The sequence below is a fragment of the Nerophis lumbriciformis genome, linkage group LG24 (assembly GCF_033978685.3).
Source record: "Nerophis lumbriciformis linkage group LG24, RoL_Nlum_v2.1, whole genome shotgun sequence".
Classification (NCBI taxonomy): Eukaryota; Metazoa; Chordata; class Actinopteri; order Syngnathiformes; family Syngnathidae; genus Nerophis; species Nerophis lumbriciformis.
In genome coordinates, this window is record NC_084571.2 from 29,054,758 (window position 1) to 29,077,797 (window position 23,040).

The following is a 23,040-nucleotide window of genomic DNA, read 5'->3' on the forward strand; positions in this document are numbered from 1 at the left end:
CGAATCCAGTACTTTTTTTTTTGGCACGGACTGAAACCCGCCAGTCCTACCGGGCACCTATTCATGTAAATCCAACGGTGCCTTAATACGGTAACTGGGTTGCACGTGACGTTCTGCCAGGTAGCCGACTTTTAGCCGGCTCTTCGCACTTTGGCTCATGGCGATCACTCAAATAACACTGAAAGCGGACTCGGTTAAACTACCCTTAGGTAATGTTGCAATTTTCAATGCTAATAAAGCAATTAAAAAAAAAAAAGCGCCAGCTTGGTGCTAATATGCATTGCCGTTGTTATTGACATGCTACTGATTAGCATTAGCCATTTTACATGGCGATTTCAACACCTCCAAATGTGTTAATGAAAACTACAACTAAGATACGCATTACAATCAAACAGCTGGTCTGTAATAAGTACAATACTTACAGTATTACTACTTTTTAGGGTGCACAATCTTTTTAAACACACACCATAAGCTATACACTACTGCCATCTAACGTCTTGAATAATAGGAACAAATGCAACAAAATATAACATCAATTTGGACAGCAGTTGTCATTCATAATCAGCTTTAAATGTTTCAATAAAAATGTTGATTTTATCATCAAAAACAATTCATATTTACTAATACACACAAAAGTACCGAAAATTGATACTGTTCTGTCGATTCCCAAGTACCGGATATCCTCAATAGATCAACGACATGGCATTGGAAATTACGAGGAATAATTAAACCCTGGATTTGGGTGAAGGATCCTATTATAGGCCCAGCAAGAGGTCAAAATGTTAAATAAAAATCTGCTGTAATTAAAAATCTAATCAGGCAGCATGAAAGAGCATGCACAATAGCTATTTCTAGTCCAACGGGCACTAGATGCACACAATGTCTCACTCCCTGTCGCCTGCACAAATTCCCTTCACGTGTGCACATTCTGTCCACCCTGGGCCTTGTAATGGTAATCCAAGGTCCGCTAGCTCCGCTCCTGTCTCTTCCTCTTTTTTAATTTAATTTGAACTCTTATATGTGTCAGCTACATAAGTTTCATGGTGCTCCCCGCCCCACCACCACCCTCCCCTTCAGAATCACAGCAAGTTTGGAGTTTCTGGTTGTCGTTTTGTCAATGCAAGATTTCCATACTTGTTCTGTGTCACATTTTCTTTGTTTACTAAGATCTTGCTCTGTAGTGGTTCATATCTATATATCTGTATGTATGTGTGTGTGTTTGCGTGTGTGTGTGTGATGTAAATACTGCCCCCACTCTTCCCTCTACCCCCCTCCTAACTTCTCAGGCAATATTGATACACTTATTCCCAACCACAACATTAGCATTTATTGTACTTTGCAGAATACACATAGCCTAATTTACTCATCTTATTCGAAAACTTTGCGTCCCCGCAGTCTTCCCTCCCCTTTCAACCCCTTCCCACCCTCCACTTGTGCTGGGAGACACTGATGTACACTGTAGTTGACGTGGATGTTGCTAATGATGACAATGGTGGTGGTGGTGGCTGTGCTGATGATGATCGTGTGAGCGGAGTCCTTTTTTGTTTTTCTGTGACCTGTGATCCGCGTGGGGGAAAAGCTCCTCTTATTATTGGAATATTTCTGGTTTGTCTCCTTTCTCCTGTCTGCTAGGACAACATCGGGCACCGGCTGCTTCAGAAACATGGCTGGAAGTTGGGGCAAGGCCTTGGCAAAACCATGCAGGGTAAGCATTCTTGCTCCCACACATCTCTCTACTCCCAATGTATAGTTGGTGGCACCCGCCAGTTCACCTATATATGACTTTACCACACACATTTACAGGTTTTTTCCCTCCGATTTATTCTGTCTTGGCCTCACTTCCTTGTGCTCTCATGCTGATTGTTCTCAATCTTGAAGCAGGAGGAAAATATTGGTGATGCATTTGCTTTCAATTAAAATTTGTTTCCATTGAGAAAAAAATCACACAAGGCGAGACTTTGGATGGTTCATGTAAATCCACTCCCTTCAAGTATCTTGTGTATAATTTATGGAAAGTCCCTGATGAGAAAAGTGCTCCGTGAATGACCCTGCCATTTTGGTTTCCCTGTACTTCAACACACGTTTCTTCAGAAATAAATACAAACAAAATATTACTGGTCGCTTGTCTGACCCAGTTCAGCTCAGGTCTCGGAGGTAATGAAAGGGTTTAAGTACCAGGTTGTCTGTCCACTCTTTTTCAGTCCAAGTTAACCAAAGTAGGTCAAAGTGTCAGGGTGTCCATACAGTATTGTACATTGCATTAGGGAGCATGCAAAAACTTCAATAGGCCCGTATTGTGCTTAGCTTTGAAGTTCAGGTGTGCAGAGCCTTGGCATGTTTATAGTCTTCACTCCGAGCCCGTTCCAATGCTAATCTCTTTTTTTATCTCTCTGTTGAACCTAAACTTTGGTTTTATCTCTCGCCTTGTCTTTATTTATATACACTCAGTCTTCACATTCTAGCTTGTTTTCCACATCATCTCTGGCATTTATGCTTTCTGCTTGGTCAATGCGCTCACATACTCCACGTCTTATCATCTTTCTCTCTGCTTGTGTAACGCCTTTATCGCTCAATTGCACATCTTGCTCAAGTGCTCCGTGTTGAAACATGTAAATATATCATGCCAGCAGTATATTATTGAAAGGTATCTGCTTAGATTGATGGTGTAGGGCAGAAGAATAGTCTGTGGTGCCACTAGGATAAGCCACTTTGTCATATTTTAATTCATGAAACATTGTAATATAAATTCAGTATGGAAACAATTTTTCCTTTCTTCTTAATGTTTACTAGTATTATTCCAGCAGAGAAGACTGCTTTAACATATCAAAAAATGGACCAAACTTGAAAGCATGCGTGCACGTCTTTGCAATGGCAGGAAACATGACCAAAATCACCAAAGACCATATTCTGTAAGATGTACGACTAGTAGTCGGGCCGTTTTGTCCTGCAGGTAAGGATGGGTACCGTTTACATTTTAACCAATACTTGTACTGAATTGGTGCTTTAAAATGGCGTCGGAGCCCGAGCTGGTACTTTTTTTGTTGGGAAAAAAAACAACACCTTTTTGTTTCAATGGAATTTTGTGACATTCAAGTTGAACAGACTAGTAATTTAAATACTTCAATGATCTAAATTGAATGATTACTAAATGATACATAAAAAAATAATAACATCTACACCAAATGATTGCACAACATAGAGAACGTGTAAAAAAATACTTCCTTGAGTTAAATGTTTTTATACCTCTTTGATGCCAGAGTGATTCCCTCTGTTGTTGTTGTGGCTACTGGCTAGGCTAGCGCTGTAGTGGTAATGGTGTTATTAAATAGCGATGTTTTTGGTGGGGGGTAAGGTCGGCAACAAAGTTTAAAATGTGTGCAAGACTGTGCTTCTTTCGGGACACTAGATTACCTACAAGACATTACTCGCCCAATATCACCACTGAGCACTTGTTGCAAGTGGCTGAGTCTGCATTCATTCAGCACTGGAATAAGGCACCGATAGCTTCTTATTTTATGTTCTGTGTACTGCCGTGTTTTGTTGTTCTCTCTACTTGCAGGTTCCATGTTTTCATGGTATTTCTAGTATTTCTTGGTTTTTGGTGTAGTTTTCTAATAGTTGGCGTGTTTAATTTGATATAATATGTCACGGACCAATGAAAGGAGCACGTTGCAGGCCTAACTGGCCCCTGAGATGCACTTTGGTCACCCGGGGTGTAGCGATTATAATTAGGAGTTTTCTTGCCACCTAAAGTTTAAATTTGTTAATACGGTCAAACCTCTGTTTTTGTTTGAGTCAGTGTTTGATGAACATTTTCTTTAGAATTTGCTCCAAATTTGTTTGCATACCATCTCAGTTATCGTACTAGTCCGTTTGCCCGTTTGTCATTCTGCCGTGCCCCCCCCCAAAATTCCACTTTTTATTGAGTACGACTGAAAAATAGGCCACTATGGGCCCAATGAAATTTGCGAGTGCCAGCAGTCTGAACAAGAAGGTGGGAAACACTATTGTATTTAAGAAATAAAGAGTACCGTATTTTTCGGACTATAAGTCGCAGTTTTTTTCATAGTTTGGCCGGGGGTGCGACTTATACTCAGGAGCGACTTATGTGTGAAATTATTAACACATTACCGTAAAATATCAAATAATATTATTTAGCTCTTTCACGTAAGAGACTAAACGTATAAGACTTCATCGGATTTAGCGATTAGGAGTGACAGATTGTTTGGTAAACGTATAGCATGTTCTATATGTTATAGTTATTTGAATGACTCTTACCATAATATGTTACGTTAACATAATATGTTACATTAACATACCAGGCACGTTCTCAGTTGGTTATTTATGCGTCATATAACGTACACTTATTCAGCCTGTTGTTCACTATTCTTTATTTATTTTAAATTGCCTTTCAAATGTCTATTCTTGGTGTTGGGTTTTATCAAATAAATTTCCCCCAAAAATGCGACTTATACTCCAGTGCGACTTATATATGTTTTTTTCCTTCTTTATTATGCATTTTCGGCCGGTGCGACTTTTACTCCGGAACGACTTATACTCCGAAAAATACGGTAGTTAAGTACAAAGGTGGAGCCTGGACTGTTAATTAATTCCGGTCAAGTGGTTTCCGATCGCTTCTGGTACGTAAAAAAAAAAAAAAATCTTTGCATTGGCTTGGGTAATGCTGTTAAGCCTGTAGAGACGAGCACATTTGATGATTGCTGCTTCAGCTCCGACAGTGTTGGCACAGGAACCAATTTGTCCTCCATCGCAAACATCAAGCAAATAAACCTCACCTCACAGGTCTTCTCATGGCTGCTGCGTTCTGGGCAGGCTGACAAGTGCTCAAATGCCGACAACGCACAAGTTTGCTTGTGGGCTTTGCATTCTCACACTAAGCCCATTCGTCCTTGAGCAGCAACAACATCGGTATTCTATCCGACGCGATAAGGACGCGCGCCTTCTGCGGCGAGGAGAACAAAATTGCCGAACTCTCCCTCGGCATCGCTGATGCTGTGCACTTACGTAAGCGTCCGGCTTTGTCTACAGATGGCTCTGCAGCAAAGTGCCTGGAGTTGTTACACTTGAAATGTTTGTCATCCTGCTGGATGCGTTTGATGTTGAAGGGCAATCATTTTAATCCCCTTCCTCTTTTTCAATTTGAAGTGACAAGCATTATGTCCCCGTTTTTAAGTTTTTCACTGTATTGACTGTGTTCTTATTCTTCTTTTGTCCCTTTTTTGCCCCTTTTTAGGTAAGGTTTGTTGGATCCCTTCTGTATGTCCGTATGCGTGTGTGTGTGGGCGTGGGTGTGTTTTCTTTCTCCTATTCCGCAGTTCACCTCAGTGTAATCCACCCCCCTTTTTTACAGTACACTGTAGGCTAATGGCCTCTGTCAGCTTTGTTGTCTCTGCTTCATAATCACTAAACCTTTATTTCAATCCGCCCTCGAGTAAACCCTTTGATTTCAACTCAACAACAGAAATTCGCTTGAATCAACGTAGACGTAAGAAGCCGTGATTCCTCCACATTTCTTTTTAGAATCATCATTTATTACTAGGTTGTCCCCCCTCACATCCTTTTGAGTTTCCGTGGCTGCTGTTGGGTATCTGATTGGCTGTAACCACGACTCAGACTTTGAATGGCTTGCCGAGTAGAGCAACTTCCCCTCTCTGCTTGTTTGCCTGTTTCAACCTCTTAAAAAAACCTGTGACACTTGGGTGTGTGCGTGTGCTCGTTCTGTGGGACTGAGATATGTGTGTGTGCGTTTGTGTGTGTGTGAATGTCCGTAACTGACCAGGCCATAGTGTCAGCTTACAGGGAAAACCTCACCACCCTCCTACACCCGAAATGTCTGTTGCCACGGTTACACACGCTCATCCTCCCCTTCTTTCTTTGCGGCCCCTTCCTCCTGCACTGCATGCTTGTCCCGGAGGTGCACTGTTGCCTGGCTCCAACTGTCACACGCCCCCTGGGCTTTAAGCAGTGGCATTACACACGTGGGGGAGGAATGAAGTGTCGCACACTAGCACTGTTTAGAAGGGGACCTATGATGACTTTATTCTTTTTGACTTATTAATGTTGTTACAATGTTGGATACTTGCATTAAACCAGTGTTTCTTAACCATAGGGCCCATTGTTGGGCCACAAGCGCCCCCTACAAGGCCGCAAAAAAACCCAACAGTTTTTCAGCTATGGTCCGTATGGGCTGCTGCGGCACTCAGTTGTAATACACTTTTCCACCCCTTGTGGCAGTAATGACAATATCAAACAAACAGAAGAAGTCTGGAGTTAAAAGTCATAAAGCAGTTTCTTCAGATCAAAAATGTAATATATAAATGAATATAAGAAATGTGTTCTATTAAACCACTACTGGTAACATACAGTAAGCTGGGCGGTGGTGGTGTTATATTTTTTTCTTTGAAAAAATTTACTTTTAAACAGCACCTTTTATTTATTTATTTCTTTATTTATATATATATATATATATATATATATATATATATATATATATATATATATATATATAAATAAATAAATAAAAGGTGTATGTGTATATATATATATATATATATATATATATATATATATATATATATATATATATATATATATATATATATATATATATATATATATATATATATATATATATATATATATATTAAACTGCATACATTTTGAAAAGATAACTTCTAATACCTTTGGGCGTAGTGTCATTTGCAATCTAGGATCTTGCAGACAGACTTAAAAAATACGGGTTATAAAAGTGAATGTAGCGAAATTTACACCAAAGAAAATCCAATATGTATTGTGTAGACCACAAGGAAATGTTTTAAATTTGGATTAAAATCATCATAGTGTACCTCCCTTTTTTTTTTTTTTTTTTTTTGGTAAAAGTTGCTACACATGAGTGTAGCAATCACTGCTTAAAGTCTGGCGGGCCATTTTTCTTCAGGTACATTTGTGTGTCACATGTTCACCCTACGGAGGTTTAAGTGCATCCTAAAACAAGCTTGTGAGGAAATCACTTTGCTCACTCACCTGAAAGGAGGAAGGCGGTGGCCACCCATCGTCTCATGCATTTCATTTTTAGTTTTTAAAGACATAAAAGTATGTTTTATTTTTGATTCACTAGCACCCTCTGCTTCTTTTGTCATTTTCAGCGGTTAAATGATCAGACTCTGTGTGTAAAGTCATTCCTCACCCAGAAAAGCCTCTGCTAAAATGATCTGATGGGGTTTCAAATGATTGCTTTTTTTTTTATTTTAATTTTTGCTTGGCACTATATGGACTATAATTGAAAACATAACCATGCGTAATCCAAACGGTGGTCATCCCTGTGCAGCTATTTTACTTTTCTGCAAGGAATTGTGGCCATTTGTGAGGTCAGTGGTTGCTTGTCTCCGTTCTAGTCTGACCCAAAGGTTGTTTGATGGGCTTGTAAGCCTTCCTCAATACGTAAATAAGAGGTGAAGCCTACCCACTAATTGATTAATTGGACGCTGAAGAAGTGTATCCCAGTCCTTGTGTCCATATAGTGCAGCAACAGGACATAGAGTATGAGATTGGGGTCCATCTTTTGAGGCATATTCTGGTTGAGGTAGTGGGATCAGCGACGTTAGAGCACTGGAATCAGTGATTTTCGAGAGGGTGATGAGGGAACCTGTAAGCACCTAGCTGTGTGTGAAGGGATGTGGGGTGGGGGCAGGGCTAAGGGGGGAGACACACTGACACCCCTCAGGTAATGATCCCCCTGCACTCTTCCCGAACCCCACAACTACACGCACACACAGAACAACCCCACCCTCCCTTCTCTATGTGTCTCAATCTTCCTGCTTAACCAATTGGTGTTTCTTTTTTACAGCCATTTGATCCTGCCCATGTTGTGCTGATGGTAAACTTAGTGGTAAATGTTATTTTATCCCCCAATTAATTTTTTTTTTTTTTGGTTTGTTTTCTCCCATTTTTTTTGTTTTGTTTCTCCTGTCATCACAGCACCAATGCTACATAGACTTTTCAATTCTCTTTGTATTAGTCTTCATTCTGCTGCTTGTGTATATATTATCATGCATTATCTATTACTCTTAGAACATTGTCATTTTGTTTGTTTTCAGTTTTGTTTTTTTTACCTTGTGATTCACACCTTGTGATTTAGATGCACATTGTTGTTGTCTGGTCCCTTTCTTTCCCCCTACTGGGATGGGTAATGTGGAAGTATTGTCACTGTGTGTGTGAAGATTTGGTGATAGGTTTTGGGATGCAATTTGTTCATGAATCTTTTAATTCCGGGCCTGGCTTGTGACTCCCTCAAGACTCGCCACTGCAGTGGGCTGACTTATACCCCCCAAACAAAGTATACACATTTAACTCTCAGTAATGTTTTGATCCAAATATCAGACAATTACAAACGCTCCTTTTCCATTGCACAGTACCAACTTGTTTTTTCGACACAATAATGTGTGTGACCTCTGGGTTCATGCTTTTTGATGCTATTGAAAGTCTGCAAAACATTTTCTTCTTTCTTGAGGGGGCGTAAGTGAAAATTTAGAAGCACAAGGACACGTATTACGTATGTTTACCTTTTGAAATGAACTTCACTAAAATAGAAGCAAAGGCCAACCTTGTGTGCTTATTGGAGGACATGTGGATGTTAACTGGCTGTCCAGCTGAAAGACTGCTTGCATCAGAGATTTTATAAGCAAGACGGTATAATCCAATACTTGGTTTTTTTTGCAGATATCCGACCGATATTAATCTCGGATCAGATCGGGATATCCCTAATAATAATGTACATACATTTTACACTTGTCACACCGAATACTACAGTATAATTACACCAAAATAAACTCCCCTTAATGCAGAATCAGTGGGACTCATTTCCTTGTTCCCATGCAATTCATTTTGCTAGCTTACTATAACTGCGTGTAATGAATGCAAGAGGCTCAATCAAGCGCGACAACGTGACGAATGGGTGTAATTGGAGATTCTTTCAACATAAGATTCGCACCAGACAAAGATAGAAATGCATGTAAATTTCTACGAACTGTCTGCTGCCTGGGGACCAGTGTCCTGATAAAATAGCCACAAAACAAAGATTATGAACTTGTGAATGTTTGAGTCTTTTTTTATTTAATAGGAAATACACATATGGTCCCTTTCCTTTACCCTCCCTACACCCAATCACTCATCAGGCAGGATACATTCACTTCCTCACAGACAATAAGGAATTATATTTCCTCTACGATGGTGTTAATTAGGGCTGCAACTAACAACTAATTTGATAATCGATTGATCTGTCTATTATTACTTTGATTAATCGATTAATAATCGGATAAAATAGACAAACTACATTTCTATCCTTTCCAGTATTTTATTGAAAAAAAAAACCCAGCATACTGGCACAATACTTATTTTGATTATTGTTTCTCAGCTGTTTGTAAATGTTGCCGTTTATAAATAAAGATTAATTAAAAAAAAAAAAAAAAAAAAAAAGGTAGCCTCTGCGCATGCGCATAGCATAGATCCTACAAATCGATGACTAAATTAATCGGCAATTATTTTTATAATCTATTTTAATCGATTAGTTGTTGCAGCCCTAGTGTTAATGTTTTGTGCTCATTATACTCCCTAATTTACAGTATGCTGCAGGGATGCTCATTCTCCCCGCTGATAAAAAATGGTCTGATACTGTGCAGTGGTGAAGGCGGCAAAATGGAAAAAATAGAAAGCGGTCTAGGAAAGCCGAAAGACACTGCAGTGGAACTGAGACTCCAGGCAGGCCATGACGACGTTACAATGCCCATGCATTTGTGATCTCAGAACTTAATGTCATTGGGCTGTGATGACTCAATTACTAAAAAGGAAGGAAAGAGAGGAAATAATGCTCTTAGCTTCCTGCGGGAAGATAAGAATGCCCTGTCGAGATTGATGCATTCATAACGCCCCCACCTCCAAAAGTGTTTAAATTCAACTTGTGGTGATGTCATATGCCCAATGGTGTACATGTCAATGTGATTCACTGCAAGCACAGATGTGTGTGAGGAGGGGGAAAAAAAGCTGAAACCAAACTGAAATGATAATCGGTAATATTTGGTTGTTGTATCTGGCTGGTAAGAGGAGCAACATAGACTGGTCCAAATTATTTTTATTTTCCTGAGAATTCTTGTCTATCTCTGTCCTACCCCGATCCCCATGTTTTAGCAGGTAAGTATCGCCATCCCTTGCACTGTCACCACGGCGATACCTTGGCCTGTGACGTCACTCTGCTGTAGTTCATTGCTTGTGTCTTGTTTTTAATTTGATTTTTTTACTACAGTATGTCTTTCTCTCTGCTTTGTTTGGCTGATTATGAGTGGATTAAGCCGTTATGTCTCAATCTTCCAAAGTAGTGTTGATTTTTGTATATTTTTCTTTCTTTTCTTTTTTTTTTGGTCGTCTTTGTTTGTTTCTCTACCGTTACTTTCCTTCTCATCTAGCTCTTTTCACAGCTTATGTCAAATAGCGTTGGGGAAAGAAGCACATTTGTAAAACTCTTGTCAAAACACTGGGAGGTTTTGTTGTCCTCCTGGATGATGATGATGATGATGATTGTGACGATGCAGCTGTGCCAGCCTGTTTCACTTGAATTGACTGCATTTTAATACAAGAAGCAATACAAACTTGCTGTCTTGTCAGTAAGCTGTGAGAATGGCTGGTGTTTGGTTCACTGTAGCTTTCTGGTCTCTCTGCACTTAAAAAGGCAAACTTCTCTAACCCCAGCACCCTATGCTCTCTAAAAGCAGGCTATCTCCGAGCTGGCTTTCCATCACACGTACCAAAACAACTCAACCTGTCGTCTCTCTGTCTCTCTTTCCCTCAGGACGCACGGACCCCGTGCCTATCATTCTTAAATATGATGTCATGGGGATGGGACGAATGGAGATGGAGGTAAATGGCTTTGTTCTACGTGAATTTTATTTAATTATGTATTTATTTTTTCAAATTTTGTATTGTAACCGATGCTTTTGCCTTTTTATTTAGATGGACTATGCAGAGGATGCCACAGAGAAAAGAAGAGTCCTTGAAGTGGAGAAGGAAGAGACAGAAGAACTACGGCAAAAGTACAAGGTGTGGTCCACAAATAAAATATAAATAAATAAAAGAAGATATTTCCAATTATTAACATTTTAATCAGATTAAACAGTTCACAAATTCTTTAAAAGGGAACTGCACTTTTTTGGAATTTTGCCTATCAATCACAATCCTACGGAGCCCCTAAAGCAGGGGTCCCCAAACTTTTTGACTCGTGGGGCCGCATTGGGTTAAAAAAAATTGGCCGGGGGCCAGGCTGTATATATATATATATATATATATATATATATATATATATATATATGTATGTGTGGGAAAAAAATCACAAGACTACTTCATCTCTACAGGCCTGTTTCATGAGGGGGTTCCCTCAATCATCAGGAGATTTTAATGGGAGCATTCACATACCATGGTTTATATAGGGCACAGAGTGGGTGGGTACAGGCTGGCGTAGGGGCGTGGTGATTGGCTCATGTGTTACCTAGGAGGTGTTTCCGTCTGTGGCGGCATGCTGATACAATTTCGCTGCGCTTGTTGAGGGATGACAGGTCTGGACGGTAAATAATAAACAGTTTCTCTTTCAAGCATAGGTTGCATCTTTTATTACCACTATTGTAAGGTGTGCTGGATGCAAGAATTTGCCATGTTATTGAATATTCAACATTATTGTCTTTGAGGTCCCAAATGTGTTTGCTGAGTTCTGTGGTATTCCGCAGGTTTTGGTTCCTGAAAGAAGCCTTGTGATTGTTCCATCTGGTTTTAAACTCTCCCTCGGTTAATCCTACATATGTGTCGGATGTGTTAATGTCCTTGCGTGTTACCTTAGATTGGTAAACAACTAATGTTTGTAAGCACCCCCCGTTGAGAGGGCAATCAGGTTTCTTGCGGCAGTTGCAGCCTTTGTTGGTTTTGGAGTCGCTCTGTCTGGGGGCCGACGGCTCATTTGCAATTGTTTTGTTGTGGTTTGAGATAATTTGTCGTATATTGTTCATACAGCTGTAGCTCAATTTAATGTTGTTCTTGTTGAATACTTTTCTTAGGGTGTTGTCTTTGGGAAAGTGTTTGTCAATCAGAGTGAGGAATTTGTGTCCAATGTTAGTTGAGACGTTTTTGCTGTATGGGGGGTTGTACCAGATGATGTCGTTTCGTTTTCTGTTCTTTTTTGGTTGGTTTCCTGGCGTGGGTTCATAGGTGAGGGTGAAATTGTATCCGCTTTCATGGGTGGTTGCTGTCATGGTGCACGTATTGGAGTGTTGTGTTGGGTTTCGTGAATGGTTGGTAGCTATTATTTCTCAGGTTGAAAGTGACGTCGAGGAAGTAATATGTAATGTAGTAACCGGCACATTCAAAATAACATGTAATATTTGATTATTTTAAGCAAATGGCGGCGTATTATTTTCACAGACTCATCACAATGTTCGCCTTTCCCTTCAAAAACAGCATTACTTCTCATGTAGACTTCATGAGAGACAACAAAGACTACTTGGGGCAAAATGATGATCTAGAACTTTATATTTTTGAGCCTGAATTTATGAAGGAGGATCTACAAGTTTTAGAAGCTGTGTGCTAAAAAGATCCAGCTTTAGTGAAACACTAAGCATCATGTAGCAGTATTGCTATGAGCTAAACAATAAATACAAACTACGAACATAATAAAACAATCACTTTCTGTACAATGTCTGCTCTAACTGGGATGCTGACTGATGGGATGTTCATATCTTCGCGTTTAGATGAAGAATTATTCCTAATCTTCACGCAAGTAAGTAAAAAAAAAAAAAAGGGGGGGGGAGAAAACGATCGTCTTTTCGTGTCTTTATCACCATCTCCGGGTCTAAGTTGAATGTCAGAATTGACCAAATTCTCGTTTTATGGCTACAATATTCTCGTATCCATGTGAGAGGCATGATTTATAATCTACAAATAACTTTTACCAACTCAGAGGCGACGCAGCAGCAGCATCTCAGTATGTCAATAATATAGATGCACAAGCTAATTAGCTCTCTGTGACCACAGTGCCACTAAAAATAGTTTGTAATAGCATTATTGCTAATATTTGGTTAATATTCAGGTCACAAGTTTTTTTAAAGTGTTTTTTTATGTTTTGTTAGAAGGGTTTATGAGCGGAATAGAGTACTCCCATTAGCTGCATTGTTAGACACATTATACTTACCGTATTGTACAAATTGGAATGCATAAAAAAAAGAAACCAAACCAGAAAAGATTAAAAGAAAGGTTTTGTACAACGAGTATGAATATGGGGGCCTGAAACTTCTCAACCTTGAAGCTATGTGTCTGTCTTTAAAAGCATCAATTGTTCCAAAGATGTATTTCAACACTGAGTGGTACACAAGTGTCCTGTTGGACAAAAAACATGTATTTTATCAAAAGAAATTGTATCCTTTTTTACAAGTGATCCCCTCCCATTTTTCTTATGTAGAGAGTCTGCTGGGAAACATGGCGGGGTTCATAAAGGAAACAATCCACTCATGGTGGTGTTTTCAATTTTATGTGCCAGAAAAAAGAGACGATATTTTGCAGCAGATAATATGGATGAACTCTAATATTGTAATAGATGGAAAGCCTTTCTTTTGGAAAAATATGTTTGAAAGAGGAATCATTTTTGTCAATGATATTATAAATGAGAATGGTAAGATTATGAAGTATGAAGAATTTATAACTATGTATGGTGATGCTTGCTCAAGCTTTTCATTTAATCAACTAACTGGAGTCATTGGGAAAAGATGGAAACAAATAATTAATTATGGAACTACTAAATTATTAGTTTGTAAACCTCTAATAAGAAATTCGAGTTGGCAAAAAGGAACTAAAATAAATAGAAAAATATATAAGTTTTATTTAATAAAGAAATCTTTGAAGGCTGCCCCATACAACACATTTGGAAAATGGGAGGACTTTTTTGACTGCCCGTTGCCGTGGGATGCAATATTCAAACTAATCTATAAAACTACTATTGATGTGCAAAATCGTTATTTTCAAATTAAAATTATTTATAACTTCTTACCCACGGGGAAAATGTTAAAATTATGGAATATGACAGAGTCAGATGACTGCCGATTTTGTTGTCAGGAGTCTGAATCCACCCTGCATTTGTTTTGGTATTGTCATATTGTGTCTTCTTTTTGGGTGGAAGTTGAAAAAATGTGTTTAAGGATTGGTTTGTTTATGAAGTTTGATGTGGTTTCTGTTATTTTGGGAGAGTTCATTGACAATCATGATTTAATCAATTTAATTATAGTACTCGGTAAAAGGTTTATTTTTAAGGCCAAAAACAGATATTCACTTAGTATTACTTTCTTTAAAACATTTATTCAGTATTTTTTAACTTTAGAAAGTTACATGGTTGAAAACGATAATGATGCCAAAAAACATAAAAAAAGATGGGAAGTCCTCAAAGGCTTATGTTGAAAGTGTAATTATTTATAGATTATATGCTATCTGTTGTTGTATTCCCTAACTTTTAGTGACCTGAACATAAGCTGGACTGTATATACTTTTTTTGTTTTTGTTTTTAAAATGTAATTTAGTTTATAGATTATATGCAATCTGTTGTGTTCCAAAATTTTCAGTTTTTTTTTTTTGTTGTTTGTTTGTTTTTTTCCTCAGTGTACATGAATGAAGGTGTGTGTTGCTGGACCCGACTTGGACATTATCTGGACTGGACCTGGTTTAAAAAAAACAAAAAAAAAAACCTTTAAACAAAGCTAATTTCATTTACAACCAGGTCTGGTGAAGATAAGGTCCTTTCTTTCCTTTTTTATTTATTTATTTTATTTTTATTTTTTTATGGATAGGATAAATAAATATTTTCTTGGATAAAAAGGAAAGTAAACAATATAAAAATAATTACATAAGGGAGAAAAGAGAAAGAAAAAATAGTAATTAAATGAAAATGTTAGTGGACCAGCAGCACAAACAATCAAGTGTGCTTCAGGGACTGTGTTGTGTCCCTTGCAGAAGTGTTGTCCATGTTGTGGGAACCAGAGTATTGTTGGCAGAAAGAAACAACCCCTTTTGTGTGAGTGGGTGTGTGTGAGTGTGAATAGGTGAGGGAGGGTTTTTTTTTCTGGGTTGATGCACTAGTTGAAAGTGTATCGTGTGTTTTTTTCTATGTTGATTTAAATAAAAATAAAAAAAAGAAAAAAAAAAAAAAAAAAAAAAAAAGAAAGAAATAAAAACATGTGTTCTTGTCTTCCATAAGAATTGTGAATAATAGGCAACATTCCAAGAAAAGTGCAATTCCCCTCTAAACGGGGACCTTTGATACATTTCGTCTTTTCTAACTAATTAATGTTGTTACAATGTTGGACTTATTAATGTTGTTACAATGTTGGCTATTCATGTTAAACAATGCCTAAGTGTCAAATCATAAGGTTCATGCATTTTGGTGGTGTTTGGATGCCTCTACTCGCGGGGTTTTGCAATCTGGCTACGTCGTGATGTCAGACAGGAAAAGGTCCCAAAAACAAATGGAACAAACTGAAAGGCTTGTGGGCTCAGTTCCACTTGTCTGGTTGAATCTTGACAAAAACACGTCACACACCTCTTTGGAGCAGAGCAAGTAAATAGCCCAGACAGGAAGCTGGTAGAATGTGGCAAACAACTTTCAACAACACTTCCTCATTCTCCACAAGGAGTTTCATGATTAGCGGTATTAATGATAACCGCTGTAAAACTCCGGACGGTTAATATTAGTACTTTAAATAAAAATTAACGAAAAACCGTGATTGATAACTGCACTTTGATAAACTCACCGACTAGCACCAGCTCGCGAGCATAAATGCTAACATGAAAACGACTTAACTCTTAACAAAACTGATATAAACACATTGCAGTCTGAGCAACTAAGATATTCAATTGTGCACATTGAAACTATAAGCTGCACTTATAGAGTGATCGTGCTAAACTCATAGGAAAAGAGACAGAGGTCTGTTTAAGGTGCGTTCAAGAACTGCTGAACAGAGTAGGACACCACGAAGCCCACCAGAAATAATGGTACATTTTATTTGTTACGCACTTTTCATTTAAATAAATACTGAAGAGCTACAGTAAGAAACAATATTTAAAGCCATAATAGCTTAGCCATTGAAACAGATAACAGTTTTCGAACAGTGTGTCTACCGTATTTTTCGGACTATAAGTCGCATTTTTTTTCATAGTTTATACTCAGGAGCGACTTATGTGTGAAATTATTAACACATTACCGTAAAATATCAAATAATATTATTTAGCTCATTCACGTAAGAGACTAGACGTATAAGATTTCATGGGATTTAGCGATTAGGAGCGACAGATTGTTTGGTAAACGTATAGCATGTTCTATATGTTATAGTTATTTGAATGACTCTTACCATAATATGTTACGTTTACATACCAGGCACGTTCTCAGTTGGTTATTTATGCGTCATATAACGTACACTTATTCAGCCTGTTGTTCACTATTCTTTATTTATTTTAAATTGCCTTTCAAATGTCTATTCTTGGTGTTGGGTTTTATCAAATAAATTTCCCCCAAAAATGCGACTTATACTCCAGTGTGACTTATATATGTTTTTTCCTTCTTTATTATGCATTTTCGGCCGGTGCGACTTATACTCCGGAGCGACTTATACGCCGAAAAATACGGTGTATATTTTAGTTATTAAAAAAAAAACTTTGGTCAAAATATTTCAGTGTGTAACCATGATAATTTTGGTCGTGGTAACCGCAATATGAAATTTTCATATTGTTACATTCCTATTCTCCGCCAATAATACTCATAAGAGGTGCATTCATGAAAATCAGAACTCTCAACATCAACCACCAGCACAAGCAGGTCATTACAAGGAGACCACCGGATATCGACAGCGAAAGAAATACTAAAATTCATTTAAAAATTAATTATCGCCATCAACGTGTTATTTTTGACAGCCCTCATTAAAAATGGCAGTGATTAACCCATGAATTGTTTTTTTCATGGACCACAGGATCAGATGGAGAAGGAGAAAGCCATCGCAAAAGCTTTGGAAGACCTGAGGGCGAACTTCTACTGCGAGCTGTGTGACAAGCAGTACACCAAACACCAGGAATTTGACAACCACATCAACTCCTACGACCACGCCCACAAGCAGGTAACATTTTACTACCTTCTTAAGCGATGGCTGCAGTTTTTTTGAAGAAATGTTGATGTTCCCTTGGTTCTCCGCACCGTAACACAGAGGCTAAAGGAGCTGAAGCAGCGAGAGTTTGCACGGAATATGTCACGTTCTCGAAAAGGTGGGAAGAAGAAGAAAATGCTGCGCCGTATGCAAGAGCTGGCTGAGCAGAGAAAACAGCAGGACCAGTAAGCCATAATTGTTTCTGGCATCCTCTGCTGGTAGGCACCATACTGTCCGCCTTTGGTGTTCATAAGCCTCTTGATGTTGTGTGTTTCAGAACTCCGGGAAGTGGTCCCATGTTTAAAACCACCACGGTGGTTGTGGACGGCAAGAAGGCAGAAGACGAAGACATCTTTGCCCCCGAGAGCACCGCTCCCTTGCGAGCGATCGCCACAGAGATCCCTGTTCCAGACAAAACTCGCCATGCCTCCCCTAAGCCAACCCCGACGTTTCGCTTCTCCCTGGGCAGGAACAAGTGCTCTTCCCCAGCAGCTAGCGCTTCCTCCAAAGTCAGTGTGTCGTTCTCTTTCGCCAAGAAAACTCCCGTCAAGTTGGAGACGGCGGCGGCGGCGTTCGCCGACCATGGTGAAGAGGCTGTGGAGGGAGAGGAGGAAGGCCAGGAGGGAGAAAGGCCCGCAGCACAAGATGAAGCATCCGCCTGCGATGCAGACAGCCCTAAAGGAGGATCGCGTGGAAGTGATGGAGGGGAGTCCAATAGTGCAGCCATGACGGAGGAGGTGCCACCACCACCACCACCACCACCACCGCAGCAGCAACAGCAACAACAGAACGACGGAAGCTCCTTGGCCTCCACTCTGAACAAACTAAAAATGATGATGAAGAAGGAGGAGGGATACAAGGGACAAGAGCCTCAGTACTACCACTACATGCCTCCATCCCACTGTCGAGTGAAGCCCCATTTCCAGTTCCTGCTCTTCATGAAGGCAATAGATCAGACTCAAAGTAAAGAGGATGAAGAGGAGGACGAGGTGCAGGGGGAGAAGGTGCAGGAGGAAAAGGTTCAGGGGGAGAAGCTTGAGGAGGAGAAGGTTCAGGAGGAGAAGCTTCAGGAGGAGAAGGTTCAGAAGGAGAAGGTTCCAAAGGAGAAGGTTCCGAAGGAGAAGGTTCCGAAGGAGAAGCTTCAGGAGGAGAAGGTTCAGAAGGAGAAGGTTCAGAAGGAGAAGGTTCAGAAGGAGAAGGTTCCGAAGGAGAAGGTTCCGAAGGAGAAGGTTCCGAAGGAGAAGGTTCCGAAGGAGAAGCTTCAGGAGGAGAAGCTTCAGGAGGAGAAGCTTCAGGAGGAGAAGCTTCAGGAGGAGAAGCTTCAGGACAGCTCTCAGCAGACTGAGTCCAACGTCCCCGAGTGTAATAATGACAAAGATGATGGAACCTCCACCTCAACCCCTGATCCACCGCAGCAGACTTCACCGCCCCCTAAAGTGAAGGAAGAGGACAATGCTTTATGCTCAGTGGAAACGACTCCTGAAGTTCTTGCTCCACCTACAGAGAAAGCAGAAACTCCACAACAGCCTTCGGACTCTAACTCTGGTCCTAAAATCCCTACAGGTCCCTTTTTCCCTGTGTTGAGCAAAAACGAGAGCACCACCCTGCAGTGGCCCTCCGAGCTCTTGGAGTTCACCAAATCACAACCCTCGTTGTCTTACAGCTGCAACCCGCTCTACTTTGACTTCAAGCTGTCTCGCAACAAAGGCCCGCGTGCTAGAAAAGCGGCAAAGTCTCCAAAGATTTGTGAGCAGCCCGACAAGAACAAGGAGAAGGAGAAGGAGAAGGAAAAGGTGGAGCCCGCTAAAGCGGAGCCAGCCGCTAAAGCTGAGCTCAGCGTCAACAACGACGAGGCTGGGTTGAAGGCTGCGGTGAAGGCCGAGTGTGGCCCCTCTGAAGGCAATGATCAAAAGGCGGTGACCAACAGCGGCGGCGCCAAGAAGAAGAAGAAAAAGAAGAAGCACAAGAAGTCCACAAAGCATTCAAAGCGCAAAGCAAAAGACAAAGAGGCAGCAGAAGACGGTGAGGGTGAAAAGGAGCCCACTCAAGAGACGCCCAAGAAGAAGAAAAAGCACAAAAAAAAGAAGAGCAAAAACAAGGCTGCCGATCAGGAAGAGAAGGCATGTGATGAGAAGGAGAAAACCAAAGCAAAGTGCGAAGATAAGTTGGATGTTTCCTCCACGAAGGCGGCAGAAGGAGTGGTTGGCGGTGCGAACAAGAGGAAGCGCAGTGTGAAGGATCAGACCAGCAAGTCAGAAGTGGAGGAGGGCAGTAAGGGAAAAGGTCAAGAAAAAGCGCCTTCCTCTGAGGAGCACGGCCCCAAAAAGCGTCAAAAAACTGAGTCCAGCGCTCCTCAGAGCACCTCCTGTTCCACCTCAGCCCAGAAGAGTCCTGGTCCAGCCAGACCTCCCAGCAGCGAAAGCGAGGAGGAAGGGGCCTCCACCACCCAGCGCTCGCGCCACCACAAGTCGAGTCCTCGGGAGGAGCGTCGCCACCGCAGTGAGGAATCGCAGCGCTCTGGCAGCCGCTCGTCAAGACACGGCAGCAGCCGTCGCCGGCACCATCGCGGTAAAACCTCCCAGAGTCGCTCTTACTCCAGCAGTTCCGAGCGTTCCTCGGCCGGCAGCAGTGCCTACAGTCACAGAAGTCGCAGCTACTCGGACAGCTACAGCGACGACAGCGCCGAAGGGCGCAGGCGAAGGCGCTCTAAGCGCTCTTCGGACTCGGAGTACGAGAGGCGAGGCAGTCGAGGCCACAGGCGGTCGAGGCGGCGTCAGTACTCTTCCTCCTCCTCCGACGATTCACGGTCACGCTCGCGCAGCTACAGCCGCAGGAAGAGGCACCGGCGGCACCACCGCAGTACTTCCAGGAGCTCCAGCAGCTGGAGCCGCAGCACCAGCGCCCGATCTTGGCGCCGTAGCTACAGCCGTAGCCGCAGCTCGGCCAGCCGCTCGTCCAGCTCCACCAAAGCCTCCCCGCATCGGCGCGATAACCGAGGCCGAGGGGTCAGCGAGGCCAACCGCAGAGACTTTAACCGCTCCAACATTTATCGATCTCAGTCTCCTCGCTCCAGCTCGCGCAGCCTTAATCGCAGTGCCACGGGCTCGCTGACGCAGAGGCTGGGCGGGTCTCGGGATGCTGGCGAGCACAAAAACTCTCTCACGGCGCGACAGCTCCTGGAGAAGATTCAGGCAAAAAAGAATTCCAGCAATCCTGTCACAGGAACCAAATCTGGTTTGAAGATTAAGGATCCTCCACAGGGATACTTTGGTCCCAAACTTCCCCCGATAGGAAACAAAAGCATCCTACCACTTTTTGGCAAACTTCAAGCCGGGAAGAAAACGCCTTTCATCCCCCTGACCAGGCCTGACGAGGGCGACAAATCAAGAGCGGGGAAGAGCTCGGACGCAGATAGAGAAGTTATCCTGGTGGAGCCCATTCGAGAGTTCCCGCCCCCGCCCCCGCCTCCAGCTCCACCAGTGCAAAAAGTGGAGGAGACGGTGGTCCAAGAGATGACCACAGAAGGTCAGGTGGTCCAAGAACCCCACTTGCTGTTAGAGCAGGAGTCCACTATCTTGATGCCTCAGTATCAGGGGGACTCAGAACAGGACCCCTCGCAGAACCCCATGATGGAGCCCCTCATGCCGGACCAGCAGCCCCCCATGCACGGCTATCCTGTCTACCCCCCGCAGAGTCTGGAGGAGGACTGCATGGAGGCGGAGGAGGACGGCTTGGCTCCTCTGGAGAGTCAGCCCATCACCTTCACGCCAGAGGAGATGGAGAAGTACAGCAAGCTGCAGCAAGCGGCGCAGCAGCACATCCAGCAGCAGCTGCTGGCCAAGCAGGTCAAGAACTTCCCCTCAGCTGCCGTGGCCGCCGCCGCCGCCAACCTGAGCCAGGCCCAGGCGCCGCCCGCCCTGCAGCAGATCCACATCCACCAGCCTGCCGTGACAATGGGGTCCGGCACGTCCCTCGCCTCTGTACAGCATGCCCTCCTGCAGCACCACGCCGCCGCCATGGGCATCCACCCGGCGCACCACCCGCACTCGGCCCACACGCAGCTGGCCCAAGTGCACCACATCCCTCAGCACCACCTCACTCCCATCTCCTTGTCTCACTTAGGCCACACCCTCGGACACTCGCTAGGACACTCTTTGGGACACGCCGGGCTTATCCCCGCCCATCCGACCGCGTTCCTATCCGGTCAGCCCATTCACATCATCCCGGCCTCTGCGCTCCACCACACCCCGCTGGCTCTGCACCACGTCCCCCACGCAGCCCTTTACCCCACCCTCTTCACGCAGAGGCCCTCGCAGGCTGCGGCCGCAGCGGCGGCTCTCCAGCTCCACCCCCTCCTCCACCCAATCTTCTCAGGGCAGGACCTCCAGCACCCGCCTAACCACGGCTCCTGAGCACATCTGAAGGTGTTTAACCCCAATTGGACACTTTTTATTCCTCTCATTTGAGGGGACTCTTGAGACACTGGCTTTTTTTCCACGGGGTAAGTGACCCAGATTTTTTTTTTTTAATCTTTTTTTGACCACTGGACTTTTTTTGTTCTTCATTTCCACATTTTATTTCATAGTTTGCTCATTGATGCAGTCAGTGACAAACACAAATATTACAGAAGGATTAAAAACACTATTTTATACTACATATTACCAACACAATACTTAATTACTCTAATATGACTACTTGCTCTATATCATATCCTCACTTATTTCTAATGCAGTAACGTGTACAAATATCCATGTGCGGGTTATCAAGGCATTCATTCACATACGCCCTCACATTTGTATTCTCTTTTGCAAAGTTGCAAATATTTTTTGTTGTTTTGAGTTTGCTCACGTTCCCACGCGAGGGCAAAACCGAATGAATTGCACTGAACCCTTGCTCAAAGATGATGCGTTTTGCGTCGTTTAAGATTGTAGTATACTGCAATAATTGTATTTTTCCGTTTTTAAATTATTTTCCAAGAAGGTTTGTTGTTTTGTTTTTTTTGTTTGCTTTTGTGTAATTTTTTTGTAAATAATAAAAATGCTGTAGATGAACCTTAACGTTCCGGAGGTTGTTTTTGCTAAAGATAGTTTAAAAAAAATTAAAATAAATAAGAGTCTGGTGGGAGTTTGACCCTTTTGCATGCTCAAGATTACAATTAGGATCCAAAATGGACCCATTCATAAAAGTGGCAAAGGTCAGCAATAAATGTATTCCTTTTTTTTTTGTTCTACTTTCATCGCTTGAAATCTTTGAACAACTTCAGATCCATCTATTGATACAAAAACATTTTTTTATGATTTAAAGTGCGGCCCGCAGGTAATATTTTAAATGCCTGCGGCAAATTTTGAAAATATTACCAAAAACACGAACAAGTAGAATAAAAAAGCAAACAAATGTAATGTAATGAGAAAATGTTGAAATATTGACATGAATAACACAAAGCTGCCATTTTAAAACTGTCATTGCTCCAAAAATAACGTATAATCGGCAGGTAGAACTGAAGTCGACACTAAAAAGTAATATTAAAAATAATATATTGATATGACTTATTTTTAACACTTTTATGAGTAGAGGGCGTCTGGATTCCTGAGACCTTTTAGTCCGATTTTTTTTTTTTAACTCATTGTTCAAAAAATAATAATGAAAAAAAAACACTGTTTTTATTTTATTTTGTTACTAATTTAAGGTTATAATTACTTTACATAAAATATTCCACTTTAAAAAAAAATTGGGGGGAAAATATTTTTTAAAAATTGTTTCATTTTGACAAAAAGGGAATACATACAACCTAAAAAAAAGTAAACTTGAGACT

At 41.5% G+C, this 23,040-nt stretch overlaps 1 protein-coding gene across 7 annotated transcripts in view; it reads left to right on the top strand.

Moving 5' to 3' along the window:
• gpatch8 (G patch domain containing 8) overlaps positions 1-22,285 on the top strand; it is a 42,893-nt gene extending 20,608 nt beyond the window's left edge. For 3 of the 7 annotated variants that reach the window (XM_072915996.1, XM_061981924.2, XM_072915997.1), the window contains 6 exons: positions 1,633-1,705; positions 10,862-10,929; positions 11,023-11,109; positions 17,058-17,201; positions 17,289-17,413; positions 17,506-22,285. In XM_072915996.1, coding sequence (XP_072772097.1) covers positions 1,633-1,705; positions 10,862-10,929; positions 11,023-11,109; positions 17,058-17,201; positions 17,289-17,413; positions 17,506-21,640 — 4,632 coding nt within the window. In that variant the 3' untranslated portion in view covers positions 21,641-22,285. Of the gene's footprint in view, positions 1-1,632; positions 1,706-7,867; positions 10,930-11,022; positions 11,110-17,057; positions 17,202-17,288; positions 17,414-17,505 lie in introns of all 7 variants that reach the window. The other 4 variants (XM_061981921.2, XM_061981922.2, XM_061981923.2 and 1 more) reach the window with 2 other exon arrangements.
• Positions 22,286-23,040: the final 755 nt, after the last annotated feature.